The 14354-nt window shown below is 40.1% G+C and overlaps 1 protein-coding gene across 1 annotated transcript in view; it reads left to right on the plus strand.

The window, feature by feature from the left end:
- Positions 1-14354, plus strand: part of TTLL5 (tubulin tyrosine ligase like 5) — a gene marked incomplete at its 5' end in the record, with an annotated part of 134973 nt that overhangs the window by 42027 nt on the left and 78592 nt on the right. The window contains 9 exons of the mRNA XM_082485216.1: positions 28-69; positions 2967-3080; positions 3468-3559; positions 4164-4226; positions 5166-5204; positions 6114-6259; positions 7165-7456; positions 10231-10351; positions 12024-12170. Of these exons, the coding sequence (XP_082341342.1) occupies positions 28-69; positions 2967-3080; positions 3468-3559; positions 4164-4226; positions 5166-5204; positions 6114-6259; positions 7165-7456; positions 10231-10351; positions 12024-12170 (1056 nt within the window). The remainder of the gene's footprint in view (positions 1-27; positions 70-2966; positions 3081-3467; positions 3560-4163; positions 4227-5165; positions 5205-6113; positions 6260-7164; positions 7457-10230; positions 10352-12023; positions 12171-14354) is intronic.

Raw genomic sequence — 14354 nt, forward strand, 5'->3', positions numbered from 1 at the left:
TTTATTGTCTCTGTGTGTCTCTTGCAGCGTCCTGTGTCTGCACAGTTGCAAACAGCAAACACCAGATTGGTAAGTACCCTTCAGGTCCCTTCACCAGTATAAGGGACGCAATTTCAAATGCTACCTTGTACAATACTTTTGGCGCAATGGGTCCCAAAATATATTTTGCAGCTAAGTAGCCTGGTGGGGAGAGAAGTCAACAAGAAAAGTGTAGATAGATAGGTACTGGCATATGTTTCCATGTGGCTAAAGGTTGGAAAAACACTTAAATCAGTTCTAGCAGCTTAAAAAAAGAGGAGGTGAGGTGTGCTGAGTGTCAAGGTCAACTGGGTCAAATCCCTCAAAGTTTGCCTACAAGTATTTTTGAAGTTGGATATAGATGTTTAAAGTTGTCCTCTGGTTACCAAATGTTGGAGACAGTGGCAGCACAGTGTTCTGGATTTGGTATGTCATTGAAAAGGACAGTGCAAAAGCAAAGGAAGAGCTGGTGAAAGCAGCAGCAAATATGAGTGTCACACCAAAAGGGAGGAGGAATTTTTGTCTTGTGTACTACAGGGGATGGAATAAGGATATAAATGAAAAGGATAACACAGGTGAATCTGTATTGACAAAATTCAGGTGGCCCCATAAGAGAAGTAATTATTTTCTGTGAGACAGTCATCTGAAGGAAACTATAAAAATTTGAGTGAACTGGGTCAAAAGAGATACAGAGATAAGAAATCCTTCTTAAAGATAATGGAAAAATGTAGAACTATCGTTAACATAAGTCACACTGGTCCACCTTTCTAAATATCATATTTGGCATCCTCCTTGTAAGCCATATGGACAAATCAATGTTAGTTTACAATTCTAAGCACCTGGCTGTGTGAGGACACGGTAGGCATTATTTTGCTGCTGGGCTTCCTGCATGAACTTAATAGCAATGATTCTCATGGTTTTTGAGGTTTCCCAGCAGGAAGGAAGGTGGGACAGATGGAATCATCTGGAGAACCTAATTCATTCTATGCACTGCCATTTATGTCATTCTGTGTAAGTTTAGCTGAGGCTAAGAGAAGAGTCTTATTGAATAATGAGGTTTCATAGAGAATAGGAAGGATCTTTGTGCCAATTGCTGTCAGTGCTTACTATAATTAGAATCATGATGTGTGAACCAGAGATGCTTGCAGAATTTGGAGATAAAACAAAGTGGCTGGATTTATCTATACTTTTAAAGATAAGCTGGGTTTTTTTTCTCTAGCATTTTGACAGTGGTGTGGTTTGTTCTCAGGTAGGAGACAGCTTCACTAGTCCTAGGAGCCAGAGCTGCTGATACGTAGGCATACATTTTTTGTTTGTAGTCAATGAAATAATCTCCATTGTATTGAGAGACAATGGAGATGATTTAATTGAAGTATTTCCTTAGTAAAGGAGATCATCTGATAGGATGAAAAACTTCCTGTAATATTCTCTTTGAGCAGCAGTTCTCACATGATGATTGTTACAGTAGTGTCAGGAAAAGGCTTTTAAGAGGAGGTTTTAGAGGAAGTTATTAAACAATGTTGTTGAGCTGTGCTTTTGAAATGGAGGAAAGCTTAGGGAGAAAGACTAAAAACCTCTTAACTTAATGCCATCTACAGCATCATGCAAACCTGCTTCTTCTGCTTGTGTCTCCTACCTTCTCATCCGGATTGTTTTGTTTCTCTTGTTTTATTTAATCAGTTTTCATCAGGCTTAACAAAATGTTTCAGCTGGCACCTACTATGTCTGTTTCCTCTTTGGGTCTTTCTGTGCCAATCACTGCAGTGTAACCCATTCTAGTGCAATGCCTGTTGCTTTTGCAATTGCTTCATCTGCAGATTCTGAATAGCCGCTTGCAATTTCTAATGAAACAGAGAATGGAATTAAATTCCAATAGTCCTTACAAATAAAGATACAACTTGATCTTGCCATGAGTTTTATTTATATCTGAGCAAGTATGAGAGATTTTCCTGGGCTTATCCATCTGAAGGGTTCTGTCATGTTTTTCTCTTCTTTCTAATTAAGAAGGCTCTCTGTGCATTCTTTGCTCATTATAGTGCTAAAAGAAAACTTTAATTTTCTTTAAAGGCACGAGACCTCAGCTAGACTCTTCTAATGCTATTTTTTTACAGAGATAGTTTATCTGAACTGGGTCTAAGACCATCTAAAGTGTACTTGAGAACATGTTCAAAGATTTCAGTCTTGCTGGTGTTTTAATAATTTTCTATAATCCTGATAATTTGAAGACACTTTGAATTCCTATCCTCTGTTAGAGTTGATCAGGACTGCCCATCAGGTTAAGCATGAGCTTGGAGAGACTGTCTGCAAATCACTTCTTTTCCTATTCTTAAAATTTGCATATGTATGCAAATTTGCATGATGTATCTACATACATATACAAGATCAGTCCGTTAACTGAGAGAAGGAGCAAGTTGAGATCCAGCGGTATAGTAACAAAAGAGTAGCAGATGGTGAACTGAAGTTTTTCATTTTTTCCCTGCAACTTCAACTCATCAGTGAATTACAGTTCTGTTCTCGTGTAGCAGAGAATCATGGTTCTGGTACCACTGAGGTGTGAATCCAAGTGTATTTGGCGCCTGTGAGTGTGAATACTGGCTCTAGTGCCCCTTGGGTGAGGACTTCTCTGTATGAAATCCTGGCTTTGGTGCTTTTTGAGTATGTCTCATGCCTTTCTGGAAGGGGCCAGAGTGTAAATGCCAACACTGATGCCTAAATTGTGAGTCCTGCTGTGCTAAAAACTAGGAATGTGAATACTCATGCTTAGTGCCTCCTGGGGTGTGGACTCCTGAACAGCTGGAGTGTGGAATTGTGAATTTTGGCTGTAGTACTCTCGAGTGTAGATTCTGCTTGGAATGGGGTCCTAGAATTTGAATGTAACTCGTTTTTTTTTTTTAAAAGTAAATTGAGAGAGGAAAAGGGAAAAATCTGGATTCACACTGTCTCTACAGCGTGCCCGTCCTCTGTCTGCCAGTGATGCTGAAATTAAAAACCCAATGCCCTCAGGCAGGGAAAAAGCAACAGGAAGGCAAGGCAGCTCTGTGCTAGGTCTATCCATGGAGGAGGTAAGTAAACTATTAAATATCTTTTATTTACCTTGGCTTTCATGCAATATTTGGGGTTATTTGTTCAGAAAACAGCAAGTCAATATATATGTGAAAAACTTGACAGAAGAAGTATAATTTTTGAAACGGAATTGCTGAGTTTTACTGCTGATACTGCCTTTGCCCTTAGTCATGCCAGGCATACATATGTGCTCCAAACGGTGATAGACTCCTTCAGAATTTAAATGCAAGATAAAATTGCTTAAGGATACCATATGCACCCAGCCCACTCCCAGGACTGCAGTAATAGTCTTGTCCTCTGAAACTCAGATTATTTTTTTTTTTCCTAGGGTTCAGTTTTCATTGTATCTATTTTGCTGGCTATTTTTTCCCTCTTTTTGTTCCAAGATAAAAGTTCTTCGTCGAGTAAGGGAGGAGAATGAAAGGAGAGGAGGTTTCATCCGGATATTCCCTACCCCATTAACATGGGACCTTTATGGGTAAGAATAAGAGTCCAATAGGATGGCTCAGAGTGGCACTGATGCTCTGTGTTGAGGGATATTCTGTGTTAGGTATATGTAGATCAACCAACAGAAAGACACATATTGAGGGTTTTGGTAGAGTTTATTTTAGTGTTGAGGATGCCTTTTTCTGATCCCTTGTTTTTAACTGCTGCTGCTTTGCCTAACTGTACCTCATAGAAGGCTATCGAGCATTGTTTCCGGTGTTGCTTTTCTGTCAGAATAAAAATGTCTTCATTTCAGAGAATCCATTCCTGCTGTCTGCATTTACATCCTAGAGCTGTGCATACTGTGTACTCTGTCATTAGGCCATAAACAATATAGGATTTGTCCTGTGACTGATACTATATTATGCTTTTCTGTTTTGTTTTGTTCCAGTCTGTAATGTTTCTCTGTCTCTTGCCTCACCAGGAACTTCAGCTGAGAAGTGATAGCTCTTCTCCTTTCCTCTTTTCTGTTATGGTACAGCATATTGTCTCAATCCACTTCTGGGATGTTTTTTACAGATCATTTATTCCTCTATTATGCTGCCTTTCATTGCAGTGAGCTCTATCTTTATACATCTTGTATTTTGTTTTTCTAGATCGTTTTTAGAGCACAAGACATCAATGAACTACATGCTGGCTACGCGTCTGTTTCAGGACAGGTAGAAAGCTTTGCTATTTGGGAGGGAGGCAAAGGGCACAAACATCATGAAAAGGATTGATTCTGCACTTATCCAATATTATAAACACTGGGAGGTGATTTATAGGGGTGGTAATAGCTGTGTGCCTCTTCTGTAGTGTGCCAGTGACTGTGGAGGTTTCTCATGTTTTTACGTGTTGCCCTTTTGAATCCAAGGGCAAAAAGGGCAATACACAAAAGGCATGGAGGTCACTGGAGTAAAAACATGACTATAGACATGAAAAACCTTCAAGCACCTGGCTTTCTCTATGATGGGATTATAGGTGGTCCTTGCTTACCTTTTATTTCAAATTTAGTCATGTTAGAGCTTGTCCTCGTGTAAGGTAAGCACTGAAACTTATTCCAAAAGTTTAATATCCCTGTGTCTTGACCTGTGCAAGTGTGATTTGATGTCTCTTTCTCTGTGTTGTGCTTGGGTGGAAATGACAGTTCATGCTGCTAGCTGAACTTCCATTGAGAGTTGTATGCAGTATCTTTCACTGTATGTTTAACACCCTTCTCAATGTTTTTTTTTATCCAAATTTGAGATACACAATAAAGTAACTACAGAGTAAGGATAAGGTTGCTGACTGAGGAGACAATATTTGCAGAAGATCTTCCTGCATCAGCACTGTACAACTTCTTATTTTTTTTTACTACGTACTTTCAGGGATGTGTCTAGAGGGTAGTTCCAAATGACACCACTTCCAATTTAAGCCAGACAGATGCAAGCATCAATTGTAGAAGAGCTGCTCAGATTTCCTCTTTTGGAGCCTTTTTCCTCTCCTTTAAAAGAGAGAACTCGCAAGGAATTCTGTGAATTGGGCCTTTTCATTGTACATATGAAAGACTTCAGAGGCTTTTTAGTCCAGTTGATGATCCAGAATGGAATGTAATTTTTTTGCCATTTTTCCCATTGTAGGGGGAAGAAGAAAAGAGAGTTCGTCACCGGAAGATCCCGGTAAATGGCTTCTTAATTAAATAACTTATACTTTGGAGGATTTGTTCTAAATTTAGATTTCCACAGCTTCATCTTCCCTTTTTCTAATTCTAGAAAAGTAAATACAGTGAGCAAAGAGTATCCCCAGCATGTGGAGAGCTTAAGTTTTGTTGGATTGGACCTCAAAATTGCTTCTCTTAGGCTTTCTACTTTGGTATTCCTACCATATTGATAAGCCACAATACTGAGTGGATCAAAAGATCCTGTAATGCATGAGGATTTTGGACTCATATACCCATATATTCACTTTGCTATATCTAAAAGACAAATGGAGCAACAGGAATTTTCTGTGGATGTTCCCACTTATCCAGCAAAGTGTTCTTTATGATATCTTTGTGCACTGGCAAAAAGTTATGTTTGTCTCCCTTAAGGAATCTGGCAGGGCTCCTCCCTTGGTTTAGGCAGAATGTGTAGAAAGGTTGTGATTTTTCACTCAAATTATGTTAAAATACTTACTCCTGACCAAACAGTGAAGAACAAGATGTATACAAAAAAGGTTCAGAAAACTGGACTCAGGTCCACGTGCTGTCTTCTCACTCCCCTCCATTGTTTTTTAATCTTGCAATGCAATTTTCCCTATTAATTGTGTCTTGAGCTGCTGCATGATGGACAGATGCTGCTCAGTTATGAAAGCATGACACTAGATAAGTGTGTTTTGGGGCTTTGAGAGCTAATGTTCTGTGAAGTACTTGCAAGACTCCCTTCAAACACTTGCAGGCTTTAAATAGAACAAAATTAGACTGATCATAAATATTCCTTCCCTGTGTCAGGAAAACTGTTTCTTGAAGAAATTTAATCTTCTAAATCTCTTGTGTCATCAGAGAGAGAAGTATAAAGAGAGACTGAGGATGTCTCTATTCTGCTTCCCAGAGCAGGTTTTAATGGAAGGCTGGATGTGAAGCTGGAAGCTGTAGACTCTCATTCTCTTTTTTATGAGAGGAAGCTTGTTTCACTGGAGTTACGGAAGCGCCGGCGATGTCATAGCAAGGCTAGAGCAGCACGGACAAGATCATCGGGTATGTGTGGCTAGAGTCCTAAATGAGCAACTAGTCAAAACAAAGCAAGCAAGGACTTTTTAATTTAAAATGCGTGTGAATGGGGTTGTTCTGGCCTTTGTAGTCACTAAAGGGATTCACAGGTTGAAGTTTTCATTTCAAGTGTTAATGGTTTTCATTTCATTCTTCTGAGCTTTCTGCCTTCTTAGTGACTAGAATTTCATCCCTACCATTCCACATCCCCATGTATATGACGAAAGGTAATAAATATTTTCTTGAAGATGAGCTTGTAGTTGCCTTTTGTGTCCTCGAATTCAACAGTATGTGACTCTAAGCTTTTGGAAAGACAGAAATCCTTATCCAAGCTGATGTGGGAAAAACTTAAAAGGATACAGAGGTGAATGATCCTCAAAAGTGGCTGCTCCTGAAGCTGTTATCTAAACTCTTTCTAGTTGCTATGTGATACAGACTGCAATGGCAGAGATTGTATGTTACAAAATTATTTTTGATGCGGTATTAAGGTATGTGATCTTTATTGGCACATGTGGAAGTTTAGATTTTGTAGCTTTGTTCTTTCTGACACAAAAATACAAAAAATGAGTATATATATCAAGTATGAGTCTATATATGTAAGAATCAGGATAAAATATAGGAAAATGCCTGTGTTTCTTTGATTTCTATGTTTTTTCATTTGTAAAGTTAAGACAAGAATCTTGGTCTTGGTTGTTTTCTCCGATACTGGGAAAATTGCCTTCTCAACTGGTTGATACACAAGCAGTGATACTTAAGATATCCTAAAATGGTGGTATTCTGTCTTTCTAGCAGAAAAGAGTTTAGAAGTAAACCAAAGGGTATAAATAGCAGGCCAGTCTTCCCCACTTTTTTTTTTCCCTTAACCAGCTTAAGTGATTTCTCCTCTACTACAGGGACATCGGACCCAACAAAGCTGTCCCTCAAGTCAGACACAGAAGGTGAGGAGGAAGAGGAGGTAGATGCAGACGAAGATGACGACCTAGATAGAACTGTTGGCTCTCTTTTGGACACCCAGGTGAAAAGCAAGCCAAAGCGCTCTGACTTGGTGAAAACTACTTGTCGGGAGAGGTTGCCAAAAAAACTTGACAAGAAAACTGGAGATGGAGGAGAGCCGTTTCTTCGAAAAACAGACTCGGAATCTCAGTTTAACTTGCTGCAGATTCTTCAAAAGCACGGAAACCTGAGGTGAGAATTGCCTTAAGTTTTGACTAGCAGCTAATATTGGTTAAAACATGGAGGATGTGCCACTTTATGAATGAGTGTGAGGAGATAAGAGGACCCTAGAGAAAAGGGCCTGGATTTTTGTCTAACTATAGGCTGCCTTAACAGCTAGTTGGCACAGAAGGGAGATAGTTGAAAAGACTGACGGTTTACCTAAATGCCTGACCTGTTGGATCAGTAAAAAGTATAAGCCATAGTTTCCATTGCTATTCTCTGACGTGGTGATGTAAGCTGTTTTTTGGTCAACTTGGGCTTCTGAAATGCCTCTCTGTCTTAATGCAAGACGCTTGCTATTGAATTCTAAAATTTGTCTTTTCATTCTTTGCACTTCCAAAGAAGTGGGTATAAACATATGTTAAACTATCCAAGAAAAGTTGCTTAGGAATACCTGAGTGCTTTTATTTTGGTGATAGAATTTTTAACCTCTAATAATCATCTCTGCTCAAGGTCATCACCTCCTGACAGCAAGATTTGAGAGTGACAAGTTACTGAAACATCTCATTGCCTGCTGTTGAGTATGGCAGCGTGGAGCAGAGCATGTTCTGATACATGGCTCTCTTGCTTGAAAAAAAGAGAGCTGCTGGAGGAGACTGTGTAGAATAACACCAACCAGGGTCCTACTAGATGTTTAGAAGCATGATCCTCCCTTTAAATGTGGGTAGTAAAACTGTCTATTTGCAGATGGACAGGAATGGCAAAAAGAGAGAGTCATCATGTATATCTGTGTAGGAAGATTTTACATCTTTTAGGTAAGAAGCAGCATTATGTTTTCTGTGAAAAATATCCAAAAGCAGGGAAAATAATTGTTGCTCGTGGCTTTCGTAATTCAAAATCCTCTCAGAAATGAAACTATCAAATAGATTTGAGGATTGTTCTGACGTCATCTTGTGGCAGCAACACTTGCTGTCACGACAGGGAAGATTCTGATACCTGGTTTGAGGATGAACACAGTAATGCTCTTGTCTACCTATATATAGAACTGACTCCTGCCAAGAACGTAAGCTCTGTCTGGTGTTCCTGGCAGAAACTTGCTCAGCACCCAGTACTGTTGGGATTCCCCACAGAAGTGTGTAAGGCTTGTGGTGACCTCATGTTCCAGGACTGTGCTGGGCTTGGCCCCATCTGATTTGTCATTGATAAAAGGTTTGCTTGTGGGGTCAACAGGCAGAGAAGCTGAAGTAATGAAAATTTCATCCAAAAGAAACCAGGCCTGTTCCAGTCAATTTTTATATGTGGTAGGACTTCTCTCTCTCCTCTAGTTGGCCTCGTGAGGCAATTTCGCTGCCCTCCACATATTCTGTATTATTGGTGAAGAGCTGACAGTCAAATGAAACTTGTTCCCCTGACTGTGCCATTCCCAGGGAAGTAAAAAGAAAAGGGATTTACTTGTTCCTGCATTTAAGGTCTCGGGTTTCAATATTCCACACACTGGAGGAGAGGCAGTGTTATACACAAGGACATTCTTCAGTTTCCCATTTTGTAATCACAGAAGTATCAGGTGCAGGCAAAGAATTGTGTTACTGTGCTGACATTGATAACGGAGGGTCCTTAATTCCTACCAGCCCAAATCTTAAACTTCTGGTCATGAGATGTTTAAGTTACACCTAAAATAAACCTGGCAGCCCTAGAGAGCCCTCAGGGGATAGCCTTTTCTGATATATGGTGGCCTGATGTATAGAGTATTAGTTCTTAGTCAGGGTTCAGAGTGTTCTCCTGATCTTTCACACACACTGGGAAGAGAACATAGGTGTGATGATGAGCAGCATACAGAGCTCAGAGGTGTTACAGGCCTGCTGTGCATTCTGGAGTTTACTGGAAGACAGGAATTGTAACCAGGTATTTTTATCATGTTTTAGTTACTGTGGTACTGGTATAGGAGAGGAGAAATCATGCTTGGCAATTCAAGGGACAGCTTGTAGTGACTATGGGGAAAACTACAAGGAAGAGCGGAAACTGGGAGAGCAGAATGTTGGAGAACAGGGTTTAGGCCAAGATGACAATGAACAAAATTAGGCAAAGCTTTCAGCAATTTCTCAAAACAGATGCATGCACTAAAGTGACTACCATTGTGAGGGAACGAGAAGCAATGTGTCCCTCCCAGTCCTCTCCTCAGTTCAGGCTCACAGCTTCCCAACATGTTCAGCCAGCTGCACAGCAGATTTTGCTGATGTTCTTTCATTCTTCAGTAGTGCCTTGCTCAATGAAATTTGGCTTGTGTCCTTGGGCCAGCAGGGGAAGAGCTCACTCTTGCAGATTTAATTTTTTCATTTCCCATGGGAATTGTAGGGCCTTTGTTATAACTCTGGCACCAGTACCAAGCCCTTTATTTTATGCTCTGTTGTTGTGGTGTTCACAATGCTTGTGAAGACAGAGGCCCAACAGAGTCTTGAATTTGGTTTAAAAATACACAGTATTGCTGATGTTCATGTTATTGGCTTTTGGAGGAGAGCAGCTAAGGCTGTGAAAGGGCAAGGAGAACATTCCGCTTTTAGACATGATCTTAGCATCTGCTGTCTTTTGTAAGTTCTCTCTCCTGCAATACCAACCCTATCTTGGTGAACTGAAGGTCGTCTTGAAAATGCTGGTGCGGTGAAAGGGTCCTTCTTCCTTTGAGTTTCAATATTTGTGTACCTAGGAGGTCCTTGCTGACCATACTTTGGTCCATAAGCTGTGCCTGACTTCTGTAACTCTTCCCATTACTACTCTGAAGACAGCTGACTGATTCTCTTGGTCCACAGCAAAGTGCAAGCTCGCAGGGCTTTCTCTGCCTATCTACAGCATGTTCAGTCGCGGCTGATGAAGGAAGCTGGTGACCAGATCCAGAATCCTGCCTGGGCTGCCAGAGAGGATGAACAAATGGTAAGATTTGTGATGGGCACACTGAGAAGCCAAGCTGAAAGCTGCCTTAAGAGTTTTGAGGTCACTTCCCAACCTTGGAAGAACTCAAGTCCAACTGACGTTATAGTTGTCTATCTTTGTCCAGCAGCCAGTGCTGTATTTTTAATATACAGACAAGGTAGGACTGCTGACTGAGGTCTGAGCAGTGATTGAGTAGACAGCTGTTAATGACTAGAATGTGGTTGATGTTCAAGCTGCTGAAATCTTTCACTGGTTCTCCTTCAGTGATCTCTGAGCTTACCTGGTTTTGAATTCTTCTGAGATGCTTTAAGATTGCTTGGCAGAATCTGGTTTCTGCTGTGTTAAAGCATGCATCTACTCAAATAGAACAAGTACCCAGTTAAGCTTTTTCTGCTATGTATTGTTTTAACCTTTGCAGACACCTGTGCTTAGGAGTCTTCCTTGCATTCTAGATAGAGGAAAAAAATGTAAAAGCCACTGAAGAGAAAAAGTTACTTTCTAGCATGGGTGCTGTTTCATTTGTTTTTTTTTTTTAATTTTAAAAAAGTGATAATTTTTTCTAGGCAGTATTTTAAGGCCCTATATTTGATGTATATATGTCTTAAAGAGTACAGCAACCCCAAATCCCCTCACAAATATTCATAAAAGAGCTCTGTACAGTAGGGTCTTGAGCTTTCTGCAGATCCAAATGTTTTCTTGCTGAATGCATGTTGCAGGGAAACAGCCAGTGCAGCTCAGAGATAAAATTGTGTGTCAAGAATAATCAGTTGACTCAGTGGAAAATGTTACCCCTGCTCTTTCCAAGTGGAAATTAAAACTGGCTTTTTAAGAGTCACTTTGTCTGCTGTACTGTGAAAAATAATGTTTAAAATAACAGATCAAACCAGCCTGGAGTAATGGCAGTGAAAGGCGAGCTGTGAAATCCAATAGTTTGGCTGTGAGGCTGCTCGTTTATGCATTACCAGAGCTTCTAACCAAAAGCAAATCCAGAGGGGAGACAGAAAGGGTTCAAAACACACAGATTATACATCTTTCCTTAGGATCTGCCTTGCCATATGTCTCCTTCACCAGAGGTCAGACAGACATGGTGGGGGATTGGAATTACATGGCTGTAGATGTAATCATCTGTTGCTGTGGAGAGGCTGTGGCAATAGTATGCATGTATGAAAAGTGATGAAATGGGGCTACATCGTTTTAGTGGAGATATCTGACCAAGATCCCCCTCCCTGTGATAGTGCTGAGAGGGTTTTATGTCAGTATGCTTCATCACAGGCCTTCTTTAACACACAGCAGGGGTTTTTTGGAAATGTTCTCCTAAGGTATTGGACTTCACAGGTTATTATGTGTTGTTGCTGCTTTTTGCTGCTTGGTAGTTGTGTTTTTTTTTTGTTGTTGTTGTTCATCTGCCAGGCTTTTCAGACAAACACTCCTCAAGTGTTCCTGATTCTGATCCACCTCAGGCAAGGCACACCATCATTCTTCTCCCCCCGCATTGACTTCGGCTATATTAAAAATGCACCTTGCAGAGTGCTTTTGCCTGTCAGTTATCAGCTCATTTTCTTAAGACAGTGTGTGTAGTTCTTGCCAGTCATTAGCTGCTGTAATACTTCTGTTCTCATCTCCCCACATCTTGCAGCTGGTCCGTTGTTAACTCCATCTCTCTTGCTTGCAGGAACTTGTGGTACGCTTTCTGAAGCGAGCTGCCAGCAATCTTCAGCAGTCCTTGAGGATGCTGCTCCCCAGCCGTCGTTTAGGACTAAATGATCGTCGTCGTATCCTGGCTCACCAGCTGGGCGAGTTCATAATCTGCTATAACAAGGTGAGTAATTTCTGTCTTGATTCTTCTTTTGGTATCCCTTTTAGTTTCTGTTCTGTTCTTCTAAAGTATCTCCTGCTAGGCTGCTATCATAGTCAAGACAGCAGGCTGTTTTAAAGGCTCTTTTCTGTAATTTACATAGTCTGTTTGCAGTTGCGCATCCAGTAATGGCAGTTTCTGTTCAAATTGTCAGACAACAGTATTACTACATTATATATGCAGTCTGGTAATCATGTGCATAAAAGTAAAAAGAAGCTTTGAAATTAAATGGAATTTAACTGTCAATTTGGTTTTTCTTTGGCTTGTCTTTGATTCTGGTGCTTTGTAATGCCTCTTCCCATTTCTCCTTATTTTTATGATGCTTCTTTAGGGGTAATTTTTTTTAATACAGAACAGTATGAAATATGTATTGTACCATTTGTTTGGTATACTGAGGGACTGGTATACTGAGGGACTGCTTCCTATCTGTAGTATGGGACTTTGCATGCTCAGTGGTAAGAAGTAGGTCCTAATTTAAATAATCTTCACCTCTTTAGCTGTAGAAGATGCTGTTCTTAGCATAGTGGTTTCATGTTAATGCTTGTTTTGCAAGAACAGCTTCTGCTTTCCTTTGTCCCCTAGCATTTCTTTAGTGTTAGAACAAGGGTAGTTTAAATTTTGCTTTCAGAGGCTGCTGTGCACGCTGCCCTCCAAGCTCCTACTTGTTAGCAGAGGATGTTCACTTACATTACCTTGTCAGAACTGACATCTGGTAACCTGATCTGTCAAGGCAAGGTTGGTATTGAACCAAATCTGTTCCAGGAAGTGCCTTGTATGCCTAATGCTCGCTGAATTACTGTGTTAGGAGTAACCACAAAACACTCGGGTGGCTCTGTGGTGAGTGAAGAACGCAGCTGCTTTGGATATAATTTCCACTTAAATTGTTTTCAAACATCAGGATTTTCTTCTAACTCTTGAGTAAATTCACAAAATAAAGCTGTGTAACTGGTAATAAATCAGTGCATAAGCATATTTTCTCAGTTAAAACAAGTGAGAACAGATCGCTTGAGGTTTTAGGACGTACATGTTTAAGCCATTGAGAGACTCTTAGGCTATGAGGTTTTTAGATGTCTGATTCCAACATACAGACTTCTTTCACTGACTTGTAACTTCAGATTTTGTAGGGGACTCCTACTAGCCGTTATCTTCTGTAATGACAGAAGAAAAAATGCTACCTCCAGCAAACTAAGTAAAACAGATTGTGTATTTTCCAGACTTTTACTTAAGTAGTGAAGGCCAGACACGTGTCCCAGAGTGGCTGCTTCTTCCCCCTGTTGACTTATCTTTCAAAAGATGTATCTGACCCTTTTGTCCTGGGAATGCTCAGAGTACTAGTAGGAAGCAATGAAGTGGAGGTCAAGTCTGGTCAGATAAAGCTTGTATGCTGGTATTGGTATTTCAGACAAGCCTGTAGGGGGTTTTTTTGTTAACAAAAATGTTTGTATCAATACAGCCTCTCGTGTCAACAAGTTCTACAGGTGTAAAATAGAAAGGTCATTTATATCTGAGAACTTACTTCCATTCTCACACACAAGGGCTTATATTCCAGTATATTTTAGTGTATAAATGCATATTTGCTAAAGGCTCTACTGTTTTACTTTCTTTGCTTTTGCTGAAGCAGTATATTTTTGATATGTAGATAAGCCCTTGGCAATTTGCTGCATGACAAGAGAAATGAACTGAAGAGGAGAAGTAGTTTACAGTAGGAAATGTAGATGCCCTCAGCAGACCTCCTGGATTGAGTTTCTGTAAAAAATTTTATATTTTTGTCCTCCTTTCCTCCTGAATGTTTCCTTTTGGGACAGATGCTCAAATAAAAGCTATTTTGAGGAACTCTGTATTTGTGACAGAAACAGCGAAAGTAGAAAGGGGACCTACTATCTGTAAGGTATATTTTTTCTTTTTTCCCTCCTCCATACTTCCTTATGTCCCAGCAAAGAGTATGTGTGAAGGAAGAGCATGTATTTATGAAGACTTGACCTCTTCTCAGCAAATAAATTCTAATCAGTTATGTCAAGTGACGGAATGAGGAGTTTAGTGTATGCTTAGCATGCTGTCTCTAGGGCTCTCTGTATTTATCCATTCTGTTGCACATAGTGAAATACTTATAATTTGACTCTTTGGAGTTGATGTTCTTTTTTTCTTAGA

This window comes from Vanellus vanellus (genome assembly GCF_965231255.1).
Source record: "Vanellus vanellus genome assembly, chromosome: 6".
NCBI classification, from domain to species: domain Eukaryota; kingdom Metazoa; phylum Chordata; class Aves; order Charadriiformes; family Charadriidae; genus Vanellus; species Vanellus vanellus.